The sequence below is a fragment of the Canis aureus genome, chromosome 7, assembly GCF_053574225.1.
Source record: "Canis aureus isolate CA01 chromosome 7, VMU_Caureus_v.1.0, whole genome shotgun sequence".
NCBI lineage: Eukaryota > Metazoa > Chordata > Mammalia > Carnivora > Canidae > Canis > Canis aureus.
This window is the reverse complement of record NC_135617.1, coordinates 29179802-29205016: the sequence shown is the minus strand read 5'-3', so window position 1 is coordinate 29205016 and position 25215 is coordinate 29179802. Positions and strand designations below refer to the sequence as shown.

Genomic DNA, 25215 nt, shown 5'->3' with positions numbered 1-25215 from the left:
GGCACAGATTCATTAATATGCTGAGTTAGGGTTCAGATAGTTTTTCAAAATAATTCTTTGAATTCGGTAGCATACCATTTTTAGAAGTATCTAAGCAGAATCTTTAGTTATTTAACTGGCACAAAGGAATAAAACTATAACAAAGAATGGATGATGATTCCTGAGCTATGCTGCCACGGCTTATAAGTAAATCTTCTTCCCCCCAAAATTTTGGTTGAGGGAGATTTATACAAGAAGGTTAGAAGGACAAATTTTGTTGATAAGAAAGAGTTATCATTTTGAAATTAAAAAAAAAAAAAAAAAGAACAATAGCATAGCAATCCCTAGCTAATTAAGACTTACCTTTCAAACTGGCTGAACAAAAACTATCTTCCCCTGAGCATTTCCTGAATTCCCAACTTTTGGAATTTTCCCTTAAGGTTTTTCACCAAGGCTTTGATTATCTATAAACCTGCCAAGCACACAGCCTCAGGAAGTAGGGCTGCCAGGTACAATCAATATGGTCGGAGAGAAGATGTATGTGTCACATTAGCATTAATAAGTGTCACCTGCAAAAGTCCCAAGTGCATCAATAAAAAATTAAGATCTTCATATAAAAAAATCAGAAATTAAATTTTTTCCATTAAATTTTCTTTAGTTTCAATTGATTTCAGTGCAAATATGTACAGAGTTTATATAAATATTAAAGATGTCAAATAAGCCCTCCAACATTTATAGGTCATGTCTCCAAGGTACAGAAATGGAATCTGTAGTTACTCTGCTTCTGTAAAAACATCTGCATTCTTTAGGAAAGGGAATATAAAGTAGAAGAAACTGAATTTTCCAGTGGAAGTATGAGCTGGAAGCAGGATGATAGCTTTGGGACAGTTACCTCTCCCACCTTCTTTTCTCCTTATGAGACCTAGGCCCTGTGGTGAGTAACACTTGGCTACATATGTATACTTTCATAAGAGATCCAGAAGTTGTAATTTCTCATAGGCCAGCTTATTTCTAGTTATAAACCCAGGAGCCCAGCACACTGGACAGACTCAACATGAGTGGCTCGTGTACATACTGATGCTATTGGACATATTTTATATTATAAACCATTCTAGGGATTACTTCTATTTGACTCCTCTACTAAAAACTAACTGTGCCTTTTTGGTATTTTCTGTGCTAGATTAATACCAGATGTAGATGAATTGCATTCCTAGACTATATTCTACAGAAGCAAGAGTTTCATAGTTTTTACTCACCAATCTGTACCTATCCCCTGACACACTGTTAGTTGAATGCATGAACAAACACATAAATAAACAAATCTTCTACTTACCTCTGTGTACAGTAGGACAAGGTTCTTGTGAATGTGTGTGTTAGCAAAATACAATTCACCATTTGAGTAGTTTAAAACATACTAACCTTAAAACTGTAAATAAATATAGATTCTCTTATTAATTTCCTTCCTTTGGTATACACTCTGGGAAATTACCAACATGTCACTGCCCTCCTTCAGTCTATTCCCCTTGCGAGATATAACCAAGCTATACTTGGCGTACAGTGACACCTACTGGCTGACAGAAAATGTCTTCTATGTGTGTTTACAATCTGCAATCTCTTCCTTAAATTCTTATTTTCCAACTTCCATTCATTCAGTATCAGAAAGTATCTCTATATTCACTCCACTCCACTGACATACAGGATCTTCTTGTGCAATTTTTCAAAAGTATGTTCTTTGGGTCTAGTGTTCCCATGAAAAAAGTTTCCATGATCACATAAAATTCACAAGTGCTAAGTAAGTACTGTTATTTTCCTTACTAATTCACACTGAACCTTACTGCTGTTTGACCAGTGCAGCAGTAAAGATGCTTATACATAATTTCACTGAGCCCACTGACTCACAGATTTGTTTGTTAACAAAAATGACAACAATAATAAGTAACAATAAGGGATGTCTCGGTGGCTCAGCGGTTGAGCATCTGCCTTCAGCCCAGGGCATGATCCCAGAGTCTCAGGATCAAGTCCCACAATGGGTTCCCTGCATGGAGCCTACTTCTCCCTCTGCCTATGTCTCTGCCTCTCTCTCCGTGTATCCTCATGAAAAAATAAAATATTAAAAAAAAATAAGCAACAATTATTGCACAGTAAGAATCTCAATTAGCTTATTTGACTATTGCATCCTTTTTTGCTCCAACAAAAGACCTATTAATATCCTTTGAAATACATTTTGGGAAATGCATCCTGCAATTTCCTATCTTTGCTCAGAATGTCTCCTCTTCAACCTCCTGCCCCCATTATCTTTCCATCTCTTAATTCTGAGATCAAATGCTATCTTCTCTATGGAATTTTCCTTAATTAGAACTAATGAGAAAGCCCTCTGTTTATGTCTATCATAGGACAGAGCATGTGTAACTTCTAGAGCTTTTATATAACTTGTTTCCAAGATTAAACACTGAAACTCTGGAAGTAAAAATTCTGTCTCATTTATATTTTTATCTTCTGTATCTCTAAGCAGAAAGTTTTACACACAGGAAGACTAAGTGAATGTCTGTTGAACTGAATCCGAGGCTAAGCACTGCATTAATTAAATACTTATAGCAAGAGAAAATTAAGCCCTCCGTTTATAAGACAAACTAAACAGAACTTGAGATCACACTCTTAAAATGCTTCTAAATATCCCTAAGTCATGGAATTGCATAAAATTAAGTATACTTATCCTAAAAGATGAGGAAATTAAGGGCCAGATTGGAGGCTATCACTCGGCCTGGCAATGTAGCTAGTCAATAGAAAATCTGGGACGATATTCCATGTCTGACTCTAATCCCATACTCCCCCTATTGTAAAATGTCAAATATCCTCCTACAACTCTAAGTGCCCCAAATGTTTCAGGTCATCTCAGTATCAAATGCCCTAACAATCACCCCCAATTACAGATGGGGGAATCATTCCTGTGACTGACTTACTTCAGAGTGAAGTCCCATGCCACATAAGATTATTAAATTTAAGAAATACATTTCTGCAACTGCATCATGAAGCCCCATGCCCAACTCTTTCAACTAGAAGACAACATGGTCACTTTAATCTTTCTAGGTTCACTCTACTCTTCTAGAATACGTTTACTGAGTAATATGTAAAGTGAACTAATAGTTTGTATGTGCCTACTAGTACGTGAAAAACTGTTTAGGTAGGAATTTTGCTAAGGACACGGCTTTTACAAATAATCTCCTACCCTAAAGTTCTGCTTTTACTGCAGTTGTTTTTTAAACACTGGCCAATTTCATCAAAGAGGTAAAATGTGGCTGGTAACCCAAGGTGGATCTGAAGGTTTTACAATGACTAAGGCTCTTACCCCACACTGGGAGAAGAATGGGTGAATATACAAGCAGCTATTGGAATTAGGTCCAAAGAAGCCCAGGGAAAGCAAATCAGGTAGGAGACCTAAATGAGAACTCAATACAGAGAATGTTGAAAAAATAAAGTATTTGCAAAGGAGCCAAGCATGTCAGTCAAAGGTGGAAAAGAGAGGGAAGGAGGTCAATTCAAAAACTGTTAACATGGTTAGAAGCCTTGTGAGGACATGGTACAAAAATAGACTAAGACGGGCTTGGGAGCAGCCAATTAAGACTGGTGTTTGCAACCAGAAGGGAAAAAGAGTAGACACTGAAATTAGGTTTAGAAGCAGAAGCCAAGTTTAGGCTTCATTAGGTAGGTAAAAAGAGTGGATAAGTTAGTCTTACTTGGGGGCTAACAGGAAGAAGTCTCGATGGTATCAATCTGAAGAGTCTAAAAGCAGCGCTTTGTAAATAAATCCATTTCCACTTTTTTTTTTCTTTTACAGGCAGTGTTTGTTGATGGTGGTCTATAAATACTGACACAAGGACACATGGCAGATATAACCAAGGGTTTTGAAGACAGACCTATTTTTGAATCCTATATCTATTATATCTTAGCTGTGCCTCACTGGGCAAGTAACCTTAATTTCCATGACTTGGAACTACAACACTTTACCACACATATGTTAAAAGGATTCAATGATAGGAATGATACGATGTATTAAAAAACTTAGAACAAGTCTGATACATTGTAAAAACTCAAAGATAGTAAATATCTTTATTAGATCATTAAAACTACAAGACTTATCCTGAAAGACTTTAAAGAGGAGGGGATTTATAGCAAGCTTACAAAAAAGAAGAGGATATAGATGCACAGAAAATTTAAAAAAATAATATCACCAAGGAAAAGAATATCAGAATAAGAGTGTATAGTGCCTTTATAAACCTTATTTGAACCCAGAGACACTCCTATTCAGAAAAACCAACTAAGCCTGAATAACTTTCAGAGTTAACTTAAACAACCTAGCACATAAAATGTCAGCTGTGTCTCCCAACCTCCCCCTGTTGGCCTTATTGATTTTGAAACAAACTCTGTGATAAAATTAGCAAGGTTAAGTCACTTTACCAGTAAAGGTATCATTATTTTATGTCGCTATGTGATGGAAATAAGAGATGCTAAGAAAATAAGAGTTAAAAAAACCCCAGAAATCCACAGGGCTTAGAATAAATTTTTATATATTTAATTCATGTAATTCCCCAGGATGTGCATGTATTAGCCATGCACAATAGAAGAAAAAAAATTTATAGGTCTGTTAATGAAGACCTTACTCATGTAAGAACACTTAATAAACAAAGATGTCCATTGCCATATCAATGCTTTTCTTATAGAATATTACAAAATAATACGGACATTGGTTGAAATGGAAAGCTTAGGGTCCTATGGGTAATTATAAACTTTTAAACATAATGAACTACCTATGACCTGCACAGATGAATATTTGAGAAGCTGTAGAATTCCATTCTGATTGGACACAACAAAATAGGTGTCAGGCATAGGACAAGACAGGACTAAAGTGGTTAAACCAGAGCCAGGCTATAGAAGAACTCATACAATAATGCAAGGAGATAAAGATTTTGGGTAGGCAGGAGGAAGAAAGGGAGTGATGTAATTGGGGATGGCTAGCTGGCTACATAATTTAGGCTGGACTACAGAGTTTCTGGCAGGCTCAACAGATGCATATAACCTCCACGTGAAGAGTAATGAATACCTGAACTAGGTTGATTAACAATACCAAAGAGGACAAAAAGAATAGATATGAAGGAGATTTAGAAAGAACACTGGACATCACCTGCAAACTGGCTGGAAGTAGGAGAACTGGGAAACAACAGCCAACTTCACAATCTAAGCCTGGGTGACTAGGAAAATCATGATGCCATTGATAGATATAAATGAGAGGAAAACATATGTTCACCAGGAACATTAATGAATTTCTTCTACCTCGCACATATTGAATTTGAGAAGCCAATGGGATATCTGGCATGGATAACCCAGAAATAAGACAGAGATATAAGCAAAGAACTTGGTGAAATGTAGGTCTGAAAATACAGACTTGAAAGTTTTTACTCAATGGAAATTAGAGTTTCTACAATGAGAGTAGATGAGCTTTAGCAAAAGGGAAAAAGAAATCAGGGATGTGGTTGTCAAGCTATAGCAAAAAGCAGAAATGTAAGGGAGGAAGGGAAGAGGTCAAAACAAAGGAAAGAGAGCAGGCCAAAGAACCAGAAGAAAACCAGGTGAATGCCAGGGCAAATATATCCAAGAAGAAATGGTGAATAAGGATTAAATAAATGCTAAGGATTAAGAAAAAGCAAATGATTTTGCCTACTGATGACCTCTTGAGATCTCTGGATCATTAGCTTCAGTAAATAACTGAAGTAGAAGACAAGTGAACATCTCCTTAAACATGATACAAATGCAAAAGCCTGCCAATTCCAATTTTAATTTTGATAGGATCAAATTATGATAGGACTCTAATTTTGATAGGATCGAATACATAACAAGACATCATAAACCAAGTTTAAAAGTAAGCTAAGGGATGGAAAGAAATGTTTCCAACAGATAAAGGATGAGGGTTCACAAGCTGAAAGAAATCCCAATACCAAACACAGACAGGCGGGTGCACGCACACACATGCACATACATACATTCAGAAACACAAATTTAAGTAGGCAAAATAACATGAACAGGCTACTGACAAAAGAGAAAACTCAAATGGCTAGTAAGCATAAACACAGATATTCAACCACACTAAGGAAAACACTCATTTGAAAAAGATGCAGTTCTATCAGACTGACCAAAATTAGTATACCTGATGATATCAAACACTGGAATAGGTATGAGGAGAAGAGTAAAAGTGCCAAAGAAAATAGCTCCTAGGAGGACAATTAGACAATATCTATTAAAATTTAAAATATCAGTGGTGGGGTGTCTGGGTGGCTCAGTCAGATGAGTGTCTGACTCTTAGTTTTGGCTCAGGTCAAGATCTCACGGTTGTGGGATTGAGCACCACATCAGGCTCTGTGCTTAGCAGGGATGAGATTCTCTCTCCCTTTCCTTCTGCTAGTCCCCCTATTTGTGCTCTCTTTCACTTTTTCTCTCTCAAATACATAAGTAAATAGAATCTTAAAACAAATAAATAATAAATAAGGTATCAGTATTAAGGGCCACTCCCTACTCTCTAATAAAAAGAACCAGAACTCCTCCTGTTGGCAGATTCTAGGGCCGGGAAAAATATGAATCTGGGGCATTTTGCAGTATCAGGAAGTAAAAGGGTGATCAAGAATTATTAGTATGGGGGCATGTCAAAGGGACCCAGGAGCCAGCCTAAAAGAGCTCCCAAAAGCCAAAACTAGAACAATTTAAACAATAAAATAAATTAATAACAAACATATAAATAACAAAATTTATACCATGGTGTTGGATTATAACCCAAGATATAAAATAAATATACATGAGTCCATCAGATAAAAATGATTGGATAAATAGAAGAAACCAATCTTCCTTATGTAAAAATTCCAAATAATACATATAGATAACACCTCTCTTCCGGGAGATGAAGCTTACTTTCCTCCTTCCCCTTTGAGTGGGGGCTGGACTCAGGGACTAGATTCCAAGGAACAGAATATGGTAAATTAAAAAACGTCACTTCACAGTGAAAAAAAATGGTCAAGTGATCACGGTGAACATCACCAGTGGAACTCTGAACCTCCTGATATAATGTGATGGTGTTCTTTTCCAAACCCATAATCTCAGTCTAACCAGGAGAAAAATGTCAGATAAACCCAACTAAAAGACATTCTAGAAAATTCCTAATCAATCCTTCTGAAAAATAAGTAAGGTCTATAAAACTGTCCAAGACCAGAGGAGACAAAGAAGACGCAAAGAATTAATGTAATGTATATCATGGATTGGATCCTAGAACAACAGAGAACATTAATAGAAAACCTGGTGAAATCCCAATAAAGCTTGGAATTTAGTTAATATTAAGGTAACGATGTGGTTTTTAGTTTTGAAAAAGGTGCCATGGTAATGTAAGATAATATGAGGCAAAACTGGAACTGGGTGAAGGCTATGTACACAGGAACCATCTATACCATTTTGTAACTTTTCTATAAATCTAAAACCACTCCCAAATAAAAAGTTCATTTTTAAAAATATAAAATTAATATACCTCAGGAGCAGCAACTCCACTTTTTCCTATCCACTCAGGAGCAGCAACTCTACTTTTTCCCATCCACTTTAAACAAGTCCTTGTAGAACTGTACAAGAAGGTATGTACAAGGGTCTTCACTGCATAATTGTTAGTATCAGACAAAAATATAAAAAACTGTAATAGACAAAAGAAATCGTAGACTATCTACATTATGGAACATCATACAGTTGTTAAAAATGAGATATATCTATCTATATGTAGTGAGAAGATATAATGCTAAGTGAAAAAACAGACTGTGGGAGGGTACTACAATATGTGGTAAGAAAAAGGAAAAGATATATAAAAGATAACATATAAAACATTTCTATATACACTCCTGGGGCATTTATAAACATATGTCTATGTTAAGATAAAGACTAGTGACTTATATCGAGATGGTGGCCAAGGGGATTTGAGCTTTATTCTATGATACTGAAGTTATTTTACAAGGAGAATGTCTTCATCATTTACCTGGGGAACTATGAGCAATCAATGTTTTTAAGGCAGGGAGATAATTTTCCTCTAAAATGGGAGAGAAAATGGCTAGAGTAAGGTTCTGGTAGTTGTTACCGTGCAGTGATCCACAGGGTTTCCCATGGAGACTGGCATATTACAGGAGGCCTGGGGCCTGAAGTCCTGCCTAGGTCCTTGAGACAAGCACTTACTGTCACAGTAGATGTTACAATAGCAGTCAGCCTTAACAACGGAGAGGTCAATGACGTAATGTTCAACATATCTTGTTTCCAACAGAGGTGCGAGTACCTGGAGGACTCATGCAGCCATATGGATTTAAAAAAAAATTCCCACGTGCTATTGAAACGGACTTCTTCCCTCTACTCCAGCTGATCATAGAATCCAAAGTTCATTTTTCTCTCTCAATGACTAGAATAAAAGCTGAACTAACCAGGACCATTGCAGTTGCTCTAGATGACAAATGTCAAACTAAAATTTTGGCAGCTATGGAAGATTAAGCACTTTTTCTTTTATACTCATTATCCCACATTAAGCCAATAGATTTCCCTATAAAATGGGATTACAAAAATCATACGGAAAATCTTGAAGAACGTTTAACTCAGAGCATATATTTAAATAAGTGCTTAAAGCTCCATTTAAAGTACTACAGTTTTCCTTAATATATTTAAATGAGATCATTTCACAACAGTAATTTGATATTTTTAAAATAACATTTGAGGAGCTTTAGCAGTACAATGATAAGTAAATTTCTCCTCTACCAAAGCTACATTTCAGTAGCTGAGAAGCCAAAGTCCTTCTCCAATTCTCAGTCTTCAAACAGGCCACATAGATTCTATGGTCTGTCATTTTAATAACACAAAAATAACACGACACTCTTTGCATCGAGACAATAAAGCTTGAACCCTGCTGACCCCAACTATGCTTTTCTCTGTGCTTAAACCTGGGTAGATGATACACTGGACAGTCACACTATAAATTTACAACCACAAACCTCGATGGGCAGTGAACCACACCTACCAATCCCACACATCTCTAGTCATCTCATTCACCTCCTCTCCAAATGACCATTTTGAATCTTCTCCATTCTTCTCAAACTTTCAACTGTCTACTACACTCACCCCTTTTACTCTTAGGCCTCTTCCCCCACCATTCCTACTTTATTGATAAAATAGAAACCATTGGAGGACAAGTCTCTCACTGCTCCAACACCTATTATGCATACCTGTTCTATCCATTCCAGTTCTGATCCTCCTTCCGTAACAGAAAAGGAATTAACCCTCCTCTGAAGGCTAGTTGTTACACCTGAGCATGAGATACGAGACTGCCCGATCCTAATGGAATCAATCACCACTTCTTTCTCACATGTAATCAGCCTCTTCTCAATAAGATCTTTGCTGTTGGCTTTTGAACAGGTGCAAGAAGGTCTAACTCCATCTGCCTAACTGCAGTCAGCTCCCTGTCCCCTTTGTATCGCTCCTCCCCTTTAAGCTACACTTACTGTTTCTGTTACAGCACCTGCCACTCACTGCTCACCCATTCCAATCCAGCTCCCAGCTCTGTCTGACAAAACAATCCCTGCTAAGGTCACTGAAAACTTTTTCAATCTAAATCCAATACACATTTTATACTCAACATCTTATCTGACCAGATGCTTCTGATCTGATCACTTCCACCTTCTTAAAATATTTTGTTCTTCCCTCAGCTTCTATGAAACATACTCTGTTGTTTCCCTCCTACCTCTCTGGCTGCTCCGCTAGCTCCTTTCTAGACTCATCCTCCTTTTTCTGGCCCATAAATGTGGGTAGTTCTTCACAGCTCAGTCCTTCCATTCTCTCCTCCTAAACAATCCCACTCCTGACCTTGTCATCAATTATGACCAATATGCAGATGACTCACGAATCTAAAAACCCAGCCCAAAACTTTCATCTGAACTCTGGGTCTATATATTAACTTCCTATTTGCTATTTCCTCTTGAATGACTCATATAGTAACTCAAACTCAACACATATAAAACCAAACCTCATTATCCTCTCCCAAAACTTGATCTTCTTCCAACGTTATCTATCCCAATAAATAGTGGTTTGGTTCCAAAATCCAATCAATCACAAACACTGCAATATTACCAAGTATCTCTCAAATCTATCTCCGCTACCATTGTCCACTATAGTCATTTCTCTTGGGCTTCTGCAATAGCCTCCTAACTTATCTACTATATCCAATTGTTCCCTAGTTGGCTGCCAGGATAATCTTTCTGAAGCATAAATTAAACCATCTCATCCTTCTCTCTGGACAAAGCATTCAATGGATTCTTATTGTTCTTATGATAAATACAAAGACAAAGCTCTTTAAAATGCCTCTAAGATCCTAAGTTGGCCTGGCTCCTCCCTACTGTGTCCTCATTTCTCATTCTCGCCAGGTAGCCACCTTGGTCTTTCCATCTCTTGTCCTCACTGTGTCCTCTCCCACCAAAGGGCCTTTGTACTGCTTTCTTTCTTGCCCAGAGCCTCTTAACAAAGTTTGCTTATTTTCCTCTTTCAGACAGCAGTCAAGCATCAGTTCTTCCTGGAATCCTATCCAGGCCTGGCTGGTCTCCCTACAATTTACTCCTCTAGAACTATATAGCTCTTTTTCATAGCACTGATCATATTGTAATTTACTAGACTCTACTTAGGTCTGTGATGCAAGGCATCACATCTCTTTTAGATCAATTTTCTTTTTGCAGTACCTAGCACTATAGTATGGATTTAATAATATCTGTTGAATGAATGAATAAATGACCATCTTCAACTCCTGAGGTTGAGAACTTTTTTAATGTCCAAATTCAATGGGTTATTGAAATTCAGCCTCTCCAGTCTGGTACCACTGTAAATGCCTTCCTCTCTTTCCATCTAAATTACCTAAAACAGGGACACCTGGGTGGCTCAGTCCATTAAGCATCTGCCTTTGGTTGAGGTCATAATCCCAGGGTCCGAGGATAGAGCCTTGCATCAGGCTTCCTGCCCAGCAGGGAGTCTTGTTTCTCCCTCCCCCTCTGCTCATGCTCTTTTACTTTCTTTCTCTCTCTCTCTCAAATAAATAAATAAATAAATAAATAAACAAATAAATAAATAAATAAATAAAAAATATTTCGTAAAAAAATAAATTATCTAAAACAGCCCTGGAGGATGAATCCCTAGCTCTAGCCACTCTCTGATTCACCCTATCTATGTAAAGCTGACAGGATACCGGGGCAACATCATCTCATAGGCAATCATGATAGTAATAGGAAAGGAGACCAAGTGGAAAAAAAGAGAGAGAGAGAGAGACAGAAATACTGCACAAGGAAAAGGGAGCTTGAAACCATTCCATTTGAGGCTCTTAAGCCTGGAAAAGAGAAAACCTAGGACTGAATATCAGATTATTTGAATATTTGAAGAGTGGTCATATTCAAGAATCGACAGATTCATTTTTGGTAGCTCTGGATATGAGTTTCTGGGAGACAGATAGCTCAATAAGAGGAAGACAATTCAGTCAATTAGAACTACGTCAATGTGGTCAATCTTGTTAAGGAGTGACTTTGCCATGACTTAGTGAATTCAAGCCCAGAATGGTGAAAAGTGCAGCACAGAGAACAGTGGTTCTCAAGCATTTTTGTATCAGCGTAGAACCCTTTCTTCAAATAAAAGCTTTTGATGAGAATCTCATTTGCCACACAGATAAATTGGAGCATCTCTATGGGCAGATGACTGCCACTCTCTACTCCCCACTTAACCCCTATGCGAGCTACCTGCCACTGCATCGGCAACAGCCTACTGGAACTCCCTATATGAAAACATGCATACTTTTGGGGTGCCTGGGTGGCTCATTTGGTTAAATGCCTGCCTCAGCTCAGGTCATGATCACAGGATCCTGGGATTGGGCCCTGCATTGGGATCCCTCCTGAAAGGGGAGTCTGCTTCTTCCTCTCTCTCCCTCTGCCCCTCCCCACTGCCTGTGTGCTCTCCCTCTCAATAAACAAAATCTTTTAAAAAGAAAACATGCATGCTTTCCCTGCCCACCCCTCTGCAGCTTTTACTGGGGTGAGGGTGGAGTAAAGTACTTATCTCTTTTCTATTTTCTCTGATTCAAATGATTATGATTTTCCATGAAAACCCTTTCCTTAGCATGTATGTAGATTTTGCTCTTTTCAAAGAATTTTTCTTTGTACCTGTTGCCTTAACTTTCCTGTAATTCCTTTATGGCAGTAATCTTTGGTCTCCTGCTTTAGAATCACACATAATAGCAAGTATAGGAGGAGATAATAGCAAAGAGGAAAAGGAAAACCCAAACCCTTCTGATGTGAGAAAGTGAAGACTCCAGGTTGGACTCATAAAAACATCTAACACATGATTAGAAAACACAGAAAAATGAAGTAACAATTTCATACACATATCCTCTTTCATGATTTAGCCAATCCCAGTCCCCTTTCTCTTTCTACTCCCACAGTTCACGATTATACTTATCTCACATTCTTACATTAGAAGAGGGAACCCAGATTCTTTCCAGAAAGCAGTTCCAAAAGATGAATTGCTGTCCATAGGTAAAACATGCTTTGACTAGTATCTCTAGGGAAAAAGCTCACTTTTATTATATGTCTCAGTCTTATTTCCTATATCTTCTTTAATGATTATAAATTTATGGATAAGAATTCCAAATAAAATAAGTCTGAATTTAGGCCACTGTACTTACACAGTGTAATTTTTCCAGTTACAAATTAAAGAAGTATGTGCTCAACTTGCTATGTAATGAAGAACAATTTCTAGATAGGTATATCCAGGTGATAATACAGAAGTGTCCAACAATGTGCGGAAAGTACTTTCCAAATAAGCATTTATGTTTTCCCAGAGCTATTTGATAACTTTCCTGTATTTTTAGATTAATTTCCTTTCAATGGATTCCTGTTCTAAGAAGCTACAGCAAAGGCCTTCTGAGAAAAAAAATCACATTTGTATCCTCAAACTCTGATCGAGAAGATCAGGTATGAACATACTAGAAGTCAGAAGTTTCCACTGCTGATGTTATGTATTAAGATGCATAAATATTTACTAATATAGTACAGTAAGCGGTATATTTTGGGGAGTAATCAAAATGCTGGTACATCCTAAACTACCAAAGGAATTATTCTTGGGGAAAAATATACATTTATAGTGACATTTTCAGATCTCCTAAAATTTTATGGTGAGGACTACATGATATAATGAAAAAGGACAACCTGGATCAAATTCTGGCTCTATCACCAACTAACAACGTGACTATTTCTCTAATTGAGCCTCAGTTTCCTCACTTATAAATATAAGACTTGGACATTCATATCTGAAGTCTAAATTAATCCTATTCTAAAAATGGAATGCCCTAATTAGAGTGGACTGACAATGGCAGCCTATGACTTCTATCTGGAGACACAGAAAACACTTGAAATGCTTTAATAAAGTGCCCTTTAGGGATTGGTAACACTTGCCAATTCATTTGTTTGCTTGCTAATTTATTTATTCTAGCATCATATTCACACACTATCCAAATAAATTCATGTGAAGTGTTTTAGGTTATATAATTATTAAATAGCAGGTCTTAGATATTCTGCTAAATATAAAATTAGCATAAATTAACATTTGGTTTATGTTTTCATCAATCAAAAAGAACAAATTCTTCTAAATTTCCTCAAAACCACCTAATTTTATCTCAGGCAATGATAGTATCTGACACAGCAGGTATAGGCACCTCAATTAAGCAGACTTTAGCAATAATTTTATGAATACACAGGCAACAGAATAAAAATAAATGGAACTGCATTAAACTTAAAAAATTTTGTGTATCAAAAGATCAAAAGACACAATCAACAGATACAATAAAAAACACAATCTATGAAACAAGAAAAAATATTTGCAGCTCATGTCTGATTAAAGAGTTAATATAAAAAATTCAAAAAAATAAAAAAAGAGTTAATATCAGAATATATAAGCTCCTGCAATTCAACAACAAAAAAATCAAATAATCTGATTTAAAAATGGGCAAAGAACTTGAACATTTAGACAAAGAAGATATACAAATGGCCAACAAGTATATGAAAAATGCTCAATAGCACTCATCAGAGAAATGCAAATCAAAACCCTAATAAGATATCGCCTCATACCCATTAGGATGGCTACTATTTAAAAAAAGAGAAAATAGGGGCACACGGCTGGCTCAGTTGGTGAAGCATGCAGCTCTTGAACTCAGGGTTGTTTGAGCACCACATTGAGCGTAGAATTTACTTAAAAATAAAATCCTTAAGGGGTGCCTGGGTGGCTCAGTTGGTTAAGCATCTAACTTCAGCTCAGGTCATGATCCCTGGGTCCTACATCAAGCCCCACATCGGGCTCCCTGTTCAGCAGGGAGTCTGCTTCTCCCTCTGGTTGTGCTCTCTCTCATAAATAAATAAAATCCTAAAAAATAAAATAAAGTCCTTAAAAAACACAGAAAATGGTTAAGTGTTGGTGAGAATTTAGAACAACTCTTGAGGGAATGTAAAATGCTACAACTACCATGGAAAACAGTATAGAGGTTCCTTAAAAAATTAAAAATAGAACTACCATTTGATCCAGTAATCACACTTCTGGGTATATCTCCAAAAGAACTGAAAGCAGGATCTCAAAGAGAGATTTGTACAGCCAAGTTCAAAGCAACACTATTCATAATACACAGGAAGTTAACCAAATATCCATTGAGGGATGAACAAAAGTATTACATACACACACACACACACACACACACACACACACACACAGAGTGGAACAGTCCTCAGCCTTAAAAAGAAAGGCAATCTTGTTATATGCTACAACGTAGATTAACTATCTTAAGGACATTATGCTAAGTGAAATAAGTCAGTTACAAAACGACAAATACTCCATGATTCCACTTACATGAAGTACCTAAGGTAGTTAGTGTTATGAACTGAATTGTGTTCCCCCCAAATTCTTAAAAAGAATATCAACAGTTAGGGCTCTAACCCTAAAGTGACTGTATTTAATGATAGAACCTGCAAAAAGTACTTACTAAAATGAGGTCATTAGAATGGGGCTCTAATCAGAACTGCTGCCCTAAGAAGAGGAAAAGAACCAAAATCTCCCTGGCTCCATCCCCTCCCCATTTCTCTTTACTCTCTCTCTCAATCTCTCTCTCTCTCTCTCAAAAAAAAAAAAAAAAAAAAGGGCCATGTGAGGACATAGTGAGATTGTGGCTATCTATAAGTCAGGAAGAGAGGCCTTACCAGAAAGCAATCTTGATGGCACCTTGATCCTGAACTTCAAGTGTCCAGAACTTTTGAGAAAATAAGTTTCTAGTTTTTAAGTCATCTAGTCTTTGGCATTTTGTTATGATGGGCCTGGCAGACTAATATACCCAAGTTCATAAAAACAGAAAATAGAATGGTGGCTACCAGGGGCTGGGGGAAGGGGCAAAGGAGTTGTATAATGGGTACAGAGTTTCAGATGCAGAATGTAAAATTCTGGAGAACTCTTTCACAACATATATGTGAATAGATTTAACATTACTGAAACTGTATACTTAAAAATGGTTAAGACGGGGTGACTGGGGAGCTCAGTCAGTTAAGTGTCTGCCTTTGGCTCAGGTCATGATCTCAGGGTCCTGGGATCCAGCCCCACATTGGGCTCTCTGATCAGTGGGGAGCCTGCTTCTCCCTCTTCCTCTGTAGCTCCCTTTGCTGCTCCCCTTGCTTGTTCTCTTTCTCTCTGTCAAATAAATAAGCCTTTTTTAAAAAAGGTTAAGATATGTGGTTTTTATCCCCCTCCAAAAATTAGGCATAATTTCAATTTACCTGCTGAAATAAGGGAGAAAAAAGATTTAAAAATACTATTTCACAAATAACAACAAATATTATTTTATGCATATGAAATGTATATATATGGGTGTAATTTATGTGTTTCTATTTCATTACAAAAACCAATAATGGAGGTGCCTGGGTGGTGCTGTTGGTTAAGCGTCCCACTCTTGGTTTTGGCTCAGGTCCTGATCTCAGGGTTGTGAGATCGAGCCCCATGACAGAGTGCAGAGCCTGCTTAAGTTTCTCTATCTCAACAAAAAGAAAAAAAAAAAAAGTTTCTCTCTTTCCCTCTGCCCCTCCCCACCCTGCTTACTTGCTCATGCTTTCTCTCTGTCTCAAAAATAAATAAATAAATCTTTTTTTTAAAGCAATAATGATGACTATATTAAGGTAAACAATACTTTGTTTTAGAAAGAATATTTATCAATACAGAGCCAACAAAGAAAAATCTAGTTATTTTAAAAATATAATCTCTAAATTCACCAAAACTAAGGGTGAAGATAACATATCATCATTTCTTCCCTCAACATATTTTGCCGGAAAATGTTGCTACTAATTGTGGAAAAAGAATTCAAATTCTCCAGGTTTTTTAATCAGATATTTTACCTTTTGAAAAATGTGGGAAGAGCCACTACCAGTACTTGGACTCATATAAGTTAAGAGAATTCAATTTAGCTTTTTAAAAAAAAAACCCACTGATTTACACTCAGTGATTACATTCCTGTAAATTCTCATAAATATTTAAGAACAAAGGACTTGACTTGAAACCTATAAAATTCTTCATCATTGTTTATTACAAATAAATCTATTTTTTCACGTTTCCCTAAAAGAAAATGAGAGAAGTATAACAATAAACATTTATATTATATTTGTATTTATCCTGTTTACTCTAAGTTGTTAACACATGGGATTATAGAAGTTTGAGCTCATGCCTCAGTAAAACATCTATTTGTTTGGCCTAATTAAATGTCAAGAAAATTGTGGGCTGTGACACCACAGGGAAAGGCAGACACAGCCTGATTTCAGGAGATAGAATAAGACAGGGTTTTTCAAGTTTGGCACTACTGACATTTGGGGCTGGATAATTCTTGTTGTAGAGGCTCTCTGAGGCATTGTATGATGTTTAAGGCCATCCTGGGCTTTACCTATCAGATTACAGTAGCCCTTCAAGTTGTGACAACCAAAAATGGCCCAAACATTGCCATATGTCCCCTAAGAGGCAAAATTACTTCCAGTCTAGAGAATATAAAGACATAGATGAATCGATGAATTAGCACAATTAAACTGCAGAAGTTAATTTGGGATCCAAAGCTACAAAGTTAACATTTAGGCTCTAAACTCTGATATGCGATATCAACAACATAAGTTGTAGGATAACTATGCGCAGGGGATAGGGGGATAAAAAACAATAGACTTCAAAATGTCGAGACGTGTGACTATTGCTAGAAAGAAAGAACATTCTAAATATATTACCTGCCACTTTATGCGTGTGCTCAAGGAACTAAAACCATAGTTGCATTTGCTGTTTTCCTCTTTTAGACTGCCATCTGGCAATCCACATTTCCACTAAAAAAAATAATAAAAAATAAATTTGCAGCCGATTGGACTATAATAGTTAATGCACCACCTCACATGCCAAAAATATGCCAGGGTGTCTATGGTTTACTCAGTAATGCCTCCAAAGAAAGAAACTAATGTCCCTTAAAAGACAATGTCTCTAAAGACAAAAGCAAGTAACTCGCAGGATGCTTACCCAATTTATGAAGTTCCCTTCCTACCGTTAGGAGATACAAAGTGAACCAGTAGTAAGAGAAATAGCACAACAAAAGAAGTTATATACAACAGGCAAGCTGAAATCATCAAACTCATTTATTATGTCCCCAAGACATCAAAGTTTAAAAAGTCCACTAATTAAATATAGCAAAATGCAACTGACTATATTATTATATTTCCAGTATCACAGGGATTAGGAATGAGTGAAATAATGAGACAGTGCACTGAATTCTTATCACACTCCTCAAGAGAAGCAGTGTAAAAGATTCTTCACGATAATGAATGTAAGTTCACCACTGTAACTGAATCTACTACCAATTCCTTTTCCTTAGCACCCAAAAGTTGTCAAAAAACAAACTGACACATCCAAACCAGTATATTCTTTCTTTTTCATGAATCCATAAAGGCAGACTATGGTAACAAGAATCTACAGTCATCAATAGATGAACACAAATTATCAAATATAATGATGAACAGAAAACTATGTACCATTCATTTAACAAATGTTGTGTTGGTTTTTTTTTTTTTTTAAGGTTTTATTTATTTATTCATGAGAGACACAGAGAGAGAGAGAGGCAGAGACACAGGCAGAGGGAGAATCAGGCTCCATGGAGGGAACCCAATGTGGGACTCAATCCTGGGACTCCAGGATCACACCCTGGGCTGAAGGTGGTGCTAAACCGCTGAGCCACCCCAGGCTGCCCGATAAATAAAATCTTTTAAAAAATAAATTTTAAAAAAGGGTAAAAAAAATTTAATGTTATACCTTTGCTGCAGAAATTACACTTCTAGAAATCCTTCATAAACAAGTACACATAATTACAAAACAAATTTGTGTAACAACACACAGCACAACACTAATTATAGCAGCAAAATAGTATTAACCCAAGTATCTATCAACAGAAAAATAATTAAATTATTTGTAGTAAATCCATTTCATAAAATGCCAAGCAGTGACATGGAAAGAATCTTGGGGATCTCTGGGTGGCTCAGCAATTTGGCGCCTGCCTTTGGCCCAGGGCATGATCCTGGAGTTCCGGAATCGAGTCCCACATCGGGCTCCCTTCATCGAGTCTGCTTTCCCCCTCTGCCTTTGTCTCTGCCTCTCTCTATCTCTCTCTCTCTCTCTGTGTGTGTCTCTCATGACTAAATAAATAAAATCTTAAAAAAATAAAAGGAAAGAATCTCTAGGACTGTACAGTGTTGCCTTTTTTTTTTAAGTATAAAAAATACACATGTATCACTCATTTTATGTTGATAAAAAATAAATAGAAAAAGATAAAAATAAATAGAAGTTGAAGAATATATAACATCCTTTTTACTTCCGGAGAGGGACATGGTGGAGAACTTACATATATTAGTTTATGTATGTCTGTTTAAATATTTTATAATTTGCACTTATATAATCCAAAAAAGAAAAGATGAGCAATTTTTCAAAATTTCTTATTTACTTCCTAGAAAAAGACTGGGATCTTTCTGTTCTTAGTACAAATTTGATCTAAGTCATTGGAGAGTACAGGACAAGTATAAACTTTCCGTTCCGTTCCCTCTGCCAGGAACACTGTTCTCTCAGATAAGGGTCACTGTTTGACTTCCTTCAGGTTTTCCACTTAAATGCCATCTTATCTTAGAAAACTTCCTTGACTTTTCAATGTAAAATGACAACCTCCTCCACCTATCCTACTACTCCCCAACTACTTTACCATGTTTTATATTTCATTAGAGTAAATCAACACCTGTGTCTTAGTGTTCCTATCTCTTAAATGGAGGTGATAATAGTACCTATCCTGCAGGTTGATGTTAGGCTTAGATATGCCAGAAGCCCTCTGATGAGTGCCTGGCTCTTAAGAGAGGCATATCAGTACCATTACTCCATGCCTCTTTTGTTGATGGTCTGCCTTCCCCTTATTACAATGACAAGCCCAGGAAGAAAGGACTGTGTTTAGTTCATGACTGTATCCTGAATGCCTGGAAAGTGCTTCTCAGTAAATATTCATAGCTATTGATGCCTGATTTAGTACTGCAGCCATATGCATAGACAGCTGAGATTACAAGAAAAAGACCAATTATTTTCAGTAAAAGAAGCTTCCTGCACATTAGCATGAATCATCTGTAATAATTCAATCTACTTTAAAGCATAATATTTAGCAGTATGACTCCTAGAAACTTCAAATAGGGAAGTGGTATGGTACCATTTAATTCATTAATTTCTCAATACCAAATGGCAAAAGAAACTAAAATATAATGTGGAATGAGAAAACAAAAACAACTTACTTTTCATTCCTGCTTTTGATGCATGGCTGGTAGAGGACCTTGACAGCATTCCAGGCAGAACCTGAATCTGCCTTCAAGATATCTTCCAGTAAGGAGAACTTTTTGATACTTTTGGAACTCCTCAAAGATTCAATCACCAAACTATCTGAGTTTAAAATCCATAGCTAAAGATATGGAGAGAAAAGTCCAAGCATAAGGATATTATCATCACCCTATCCATATTTCATACCACCACTAAAAAACAAAATACAAACAAAAGTATAAAAATACCAGAAAAAAATATAGGAGAATCCAGTATATAATTGTAAGTATGGTAAGTCTTTCAAAGTGTAACATCTACTAGAGCTGCTGAGATCATAAAGTTCAAAAAAAAAAAAAAAAAAAGGACAACTAGGAGAAAATATTTAATATGTAGATAACAAAGTTATTATCTGTAATTTATAGAATTCCCAATAATCAATACGGGGGCAAAACAGCCCAACAGAAATAAAGGCAAAGAATATGAACAGAATTAACAGAAGTGATAAACATATAAAAATGTTAATATAACTAGTAATAAAAAAATGTAAAAATCATATGCCACCCTTTTTCACTTATCAGATCAGCAAGAACAAAAAGATGGTAACATCCAGTTCAGTAGAGGGTTTGGAACTGCTAGTGGAAGAGTGTTTCCAGATTTGGACGCACACTATTTATTGAGGGGTCAGCAGGAGTCTGGCTTCAGCCTGACCGCATGGGGACCTCTGAAGCAAGAATCGCACCTACAAGGTCTGTCCCACCTTGAGCCAGGAGGCCACTGCTTTCTATCCCAGGGTCAAATCACAGGCAGCAGACAGACCAGGGCAAGAGTGAGGAAGAGGTAACTTTCTGAACAAGGTGGCATCTGTCATGTAAGGGCATGTCTCTGAAGACAGGCAGCTGTGTGCCTGTAGCAGCCCACACGTCTCAACAGCTGGGACATGGGTGTGCCAACTTGAGTAAGAAGGATCTGGGTGGGAGATCAAGAATGTCTCACTCTATGGGATAAATTAGTATAACTTTTCTGGGGGGGGGGGGCGGTGATAATTACCAGTTTAAAACACACAAATTCTGTCTAAAATTAGAAAGAAGTACTAAAATACACATGCAAAGATTATTTTTATTCCCAGCACTGTCTTTAACAACCACACACTGGAATTCTAGCCATTAAAGACTCTTATTTATATTAACACTAACAAGAAACAATCTTTATGACATACACAGTTGTGTGAAGTATACACGAGGAAGAAAAATGCTCATCATGTGATTCAGGTATGTTTCACAAGCAGAGAAGCAAAACGTGAGTGTGTGAACATACAGTTGCATACAGGGAGGGAAAAAATGTTGAAGTGCACATACCAGATTGTTAATAACATCTACCTTCAAATACTATGATGTAGCAAGACAAGGAAAGAAGATGAGGGAATACCACCACTTCTTTTACATTCTTCATATTGTCTGAATGTTTTAAGAATGTATTAGTTTTATAATGAGGAAGTTTTTTTGAATTTAAATATATATTGGCAGGTTTTAGGTTTTTAGGTATTTCCTATTCCCAAGTTTTAACTTGAAAACCCTTATAGTAAAAGAAAATTAAAACTAATTTCAGACTATGACTATGAGGCATAGTCACTTCAGTCAAAAAGTATATTAGCTTTGATAGATATGATCTGGAATCAGAAAGCATGGGGTCCCCGTAATGGATGGCCAGCTACAAAGTCACACTTAATAACAACTTTTAACTCTCCCCCTCCTTCTAGCTACCATGTTTCCCTATTAGCTTTTGAGTTCCTTAATGGCATATTTTCTTCCTATCCTGAATGCCTAGAACAGTACCTATAGAATAAGAAATGTTCAATATATGGAGGAAAAGAAGAGACGTAGGCCCTAAGGCCCTAATTCTTGGATTTTCACATAAACATCCCAAATTCTTTTCTGCAGACCTTTTTTTTTTTTTTTTTTTTTTTTTTAACAGAAACAATAACAGTGCTTGTGGGACATGCAGGGGTTGATTCCACTAACTGGAGGACTTCTTACTACTCAAACATCAAAGTGTTAAAATCAGGATCTCGAAGAGGTATCTGTATCCCCATGTTCACTGAAACACTATTTATAATACCCAAGATGCAGAAACAATCTAAATGCCCATCAACAGATGAATGGATAAAACAAATGTGGTGCACCCAAACAATGGAATATTATTCTTAAAAAAAAAGAAGGAAAACTTGTAATATGCAACAACACAGATGAACTTTAAGGACAGTATGCCAGGTGAAATAAGCCAGATACAGAAGGATGGTACTTCCTGATTCCACTTATATAAGGAATCTAAAACAGTCCAACTCATAGAAGCAGAGAGTAGAATGGTAGTCCCCAGAGGCTACAGGAGGGAGAAATGGGGAGTTGCTCATTAAAGGGTATATAGAGTTTCAATTAGGCAAGATGAGTAAGTTCTAGAGATCTCCCGTATAATACTGTGCATGCCTGTAATTAACAATACTGCTATCATGTACTTAAAAACCGATGAAGAGGATAGATCTCAAGTGTTCTTACCACATACACACATACGCAGAAACAGGAGCAAGAGAATACAGAAGAGTATTAAAGAGTATTCTTTAAACAGAAGAGTATCAACAGGGAAAAGTCAATAGAGGGGAAAAAAGTGACAGAGACAGAATTATGTTATAATGACCAAGAAAAGCCATTAACAACTTGGAGTGAAAAACTTTATTTTGCGGTGTGAGCAAGAATCAGGTTTTATTTCTCTCCATATCCCTCATACCTACCACATAGAGGCACTTGATCTTTTGTTATTAAATTAAGGGAATTTGATTTGTGAATTAAACTGATATTATGAATTCAATTTTTAATTTGTTTTACTGACCTGAGAATTAAAGAAAAAAGAATGGCAAGACTAAAAAATTTCTGAGGCCCTGTATTACCAAGCTACAGCAAGCTGAAATAATTTCTTACCAAGATGTACACTTTTCCATCATGACCTTGAACAGTGAATCTAAAAGTGCTTCTAGCAGTGGAGAGTTCCACCAGACACTGGGCGATAATGCTCTGTACAAACTGAGACCTGTTTGAACAGAAATCAATTTTCACAATGTACCTCTCATAATAACTCTAAGTGGCAAGAGGAGCCAAAAATATCCACAGGGTACCTAAAAGGTAGAGGTATGTGCAACTAGACTTTTCTGTACGCTGCCCATTCCTTCACAGACTGTGCTAATGTGGATTTTAATATATTTCAATGTATTTGTTTGCTCCAGTCTTCTTATTAACTATTCTCCGATCCTTAACACACTTCCTACCCCAAACCTAACTATTCCCCTTGACTGAATAAAAAATACTGTATTAGTCAAGTCAGTATTCCATTTGTGCTGTAGCACATTAACCGGTGAAGAAGTTAAAAAAGAAGGCATGATATTTCCTACCAAACATTAGGCAGGATTACATACAATGTTTTCCATTTGTATCCCTTCAAAGAGTCAGAGCTGAGTTACAGAATCAAAGTATTTACAGGAGGATAAATTTTAAGGTTATATTCAGATTGCATAATTTTTAGATATCCATAAATGAACTGGAAGACATACTATAGTTAACTTCTGTTTGCAAACTAAAAAGATTCAGAGAAAGAAAACGCTAATGGATCTAGTGGATAAGTAATATATACATATTTTTTTAAAACACTGGAATCATTTGAAAACTGTTTCAAAATTTAAATATGTCAAATTAAACCCAGAAAAAATTATTCAAAAACCTACTGATGATTAAATTATAAAACCTTGGATACCTGGCATATAGAAAGAAACACAAAAAAAGCTTTCAGAATTAGAAGATATATATAATGAACACATTTGTTTATACCTCTATGCAACAAACAAACCATAAATGAATCCTCAAGTCTCTTATATGTGTGGTTTGGTTCAATTGTTTAAAAGTCTTTTTTGAAGGCTTTTGTTTTTCCATTTAAAATAAAGACAGGTAAGAATAAAAATGAATTCCCAAATAATCAATTGTACCTATCATTTTCCACATTTGAAATCACAGAATAATTAATTTGCCATTTATACCTTGGTATGATGGGAAAATTTCTTTCAGACGGCTGAATAATTATCTCTGTCATATAAAACTTGGTGGTTTCTAGAAGCAAAAAATAAGAAAATTTAAAATCTCCACATTCCACTAAGATTTTTCTTGTGAGCATGTTGGTCCCAATTATAACATCTCGAACTAAATATTTAAAACGTATACTAGTAAAATTCATATTCAGCAAAAATTTTTCCAAAATGACTTAGTTTAAGACAACAAAGCACTGATGACTACCAGGAGACTGTAGAGGGCCTGATGTTCTTTCAGAAGACATGCCCCAAGTGAATATGGATATGCCCCAAGTGAATCTGGTACAATGACACTCTGTTCACACATATGGAAGGTTAGAAAAATCAGCTGCATCACAGCCATAGCTCACTTACATAGAATAGAAACTATTCATTTGACTTCCTAATTTCCATAGTCACAAACATAGGAGTCAAAGAAAAGGGATTTTTATTTAAAGATTATTTATTTAGTTATTTGAGAGAAAGCAAGCACAAGCTGAGGGGAGGGATAGAGAAAGAGGGAGAAGTAGATACCCCACTGAGCGGGGAGCCTGACATGAGACTCCAATCCGAGGACCCTGAGGTCATGACCTGAGTCAAAGGCAGACACTTAACTGACTGAGCCACCCAGGCGCCTCAAAAAAGGCTTTTTAATCATAGTGTCCCAAAGCCCATGCAAAGATGCTATAAACCCCATATTAGTCTTTCCCAGAATACTAGTTTATTAATATTAGTTTATTAATCACTGAGTTTATTAATATACAATTCCCAATGAATCTGGTTATGTGATTAGTTTACAGAAAAAATTAAACAGTAAACTAAGTATCTTACAGAAATGAATATAAACATAACCATTCTGAATTTTTTAAAAAATCAATGAAAAATGTTTCTTTTCACTAGTATTTGGCATCAAATACATATATTTGAATGACAAACTACAGCAATGATGAAGATATAGAGAAATGGGTATACTTATTCACATATTGCAGTCAGAGCTGCAAATAATAGATTTCTAGAAAGCCACTTGATGGAGACCTTAAATATATTTTGAAGGACGCCTGGGTGGCTCAGTGGTTAAGTGTCTGCCTTCAGCCCAGGGCGTGATCCTGGGTTCTCAGGACCAAGTCCCACATCGGGCTCTCTGCATGGAGCCTGCTTCTCTCTCTGCCTAT

At 36.5% G+C, this 25215-nt stretch overlaps 1 protein-coding gene across 14 annotated transcripts in view; it reads right to left on the bottom strand.

Moving 5' to 3' along the window:
• The window catches only part of UBE3D (ubiquitin protein ligase E3D), a 202733-nt gene that overhangs the window by 138886 nt on the left and 38632 nt on the right, over positions 1–25215 (bottom strand). For 12 of the 14 annotated variants that reach the window (XR_013383126.1, XR_013383127.1, XM_077903242.1 and 9 more), the window contains 3 exons: positions 24017–24086; positions 22911–23019; positions 19920–20083 (listed from right to left, as the gene is read on the bottom strand). Coding sequence is in view for 10 of the 14 variants with exons in the window: in XM_077903242.1 (XP_077759368.1) it covers positions 19920–20083; positions 22911–23019; positions 24017–24086 (343 nt within the window). In the remaining 4 variants the exon portion in view is untranslated. Of the gene's footprint in view, positions 1–15642; positions 15781–17345; positions 17439–19919; positions 20084–22910; positions 23020–24016; positions 24087–25215 lie in introns of those variants that run through there. The other 2 variants (XR_013383130.1, XR_013383129.1) reach the window with 2 other exon arrangements.